General features: G+C 39.0%; 1 protein-coding gene across 2 annotated transcripts in view; it reads left to right on the forward strand.

Annotated features, from left to right (window-relative positions):
- Positions 1–631, forward strand: part of ARPC2 (actin related protein 2/3 complex, subunit 2, 34kDa) — a 45,774-nt gene that overhangs the window by 19,795 nt on the left and 25,348 nt on the right. For both annotated transcript variants that reach the window (XM_011964578.1, XM_011964577.1), the window contains exon 4: positions 339–451. In XM_011964578.1, the coding sequence (XP_011819968.1) occupies positions 339–451 (113 nt within the window). The remainder of the gene's footprint in view (positions 1–338; positions 452–631) is intronic.

Consider the following 631-nt stretch of genomic DNA (forward strand, 5'->3'; position numbering starts at 1 on the left):
AAAAAAAAAAAAAAAAAAGTTGAAGCCTCATGGTGGAGATGGGAGTTCATTATACTGTTCGTTCTGATTGTATACATGTAAAATCCAATTATTTCAGCACCAAGCTGTGATTAAGGAAAGAATAGCTTTGTAATTTTAAGAAAGGGCAAAGAGATGAGTACTCAGCAATTCTATCCCAGTGTTTCTGCTGATTTCTCACATGGATTTAAAATAAATTCCGTTTTACTTATATGCCTCCTTGTAACAGGTCTTCCTTGTGGCCTACAGCAAGGTAGGCGCTTGGAGAGATTATTTCCCATTTCCAAATTGTTACACGATCTTATTTGCTTTCCTCACAGATTTTGATGGGGTCCTCTATCATATTTCAAATCCTAATGGAGACAAAACAAAAGTGATGGTCAGTATTTCTTTGAAATTCTACAAGGAACTTCAGGCACATGGTGCTGATGAGGTAAGGTCCACATCATTTTCCGTAGGACTCTTGTTTCCTCACCTTTTATTGGCAGTTTGCCCTTCATGGAAGATCCATGGCACTAAATCACCCCCGCATGACTACTTGCTCACCTAACTAGGGGTTCTTGACTTGATTACTATAATGAATTAAGTGTGTGTCTAGAGGCTGGGCGTGGTG

This window comes from Mandrillus leucophaeus, unplaced genomic scaffold (genome assembly GCF_000951045.1).
Source record: "Mandrillus leucophaeus isolate KB7577 unplaced genomic scaffold, Mleu.le_1.0 Scaffold70, whole genome shotgun sequence".
Classification (NCBI taxonomy): domain Eukaryota; kingdom Metazoa; phylum Chordata; class Mammalia; order Primates; family Cercopithecidae; genus Mandrillus; species Mandrillus leucophaeus.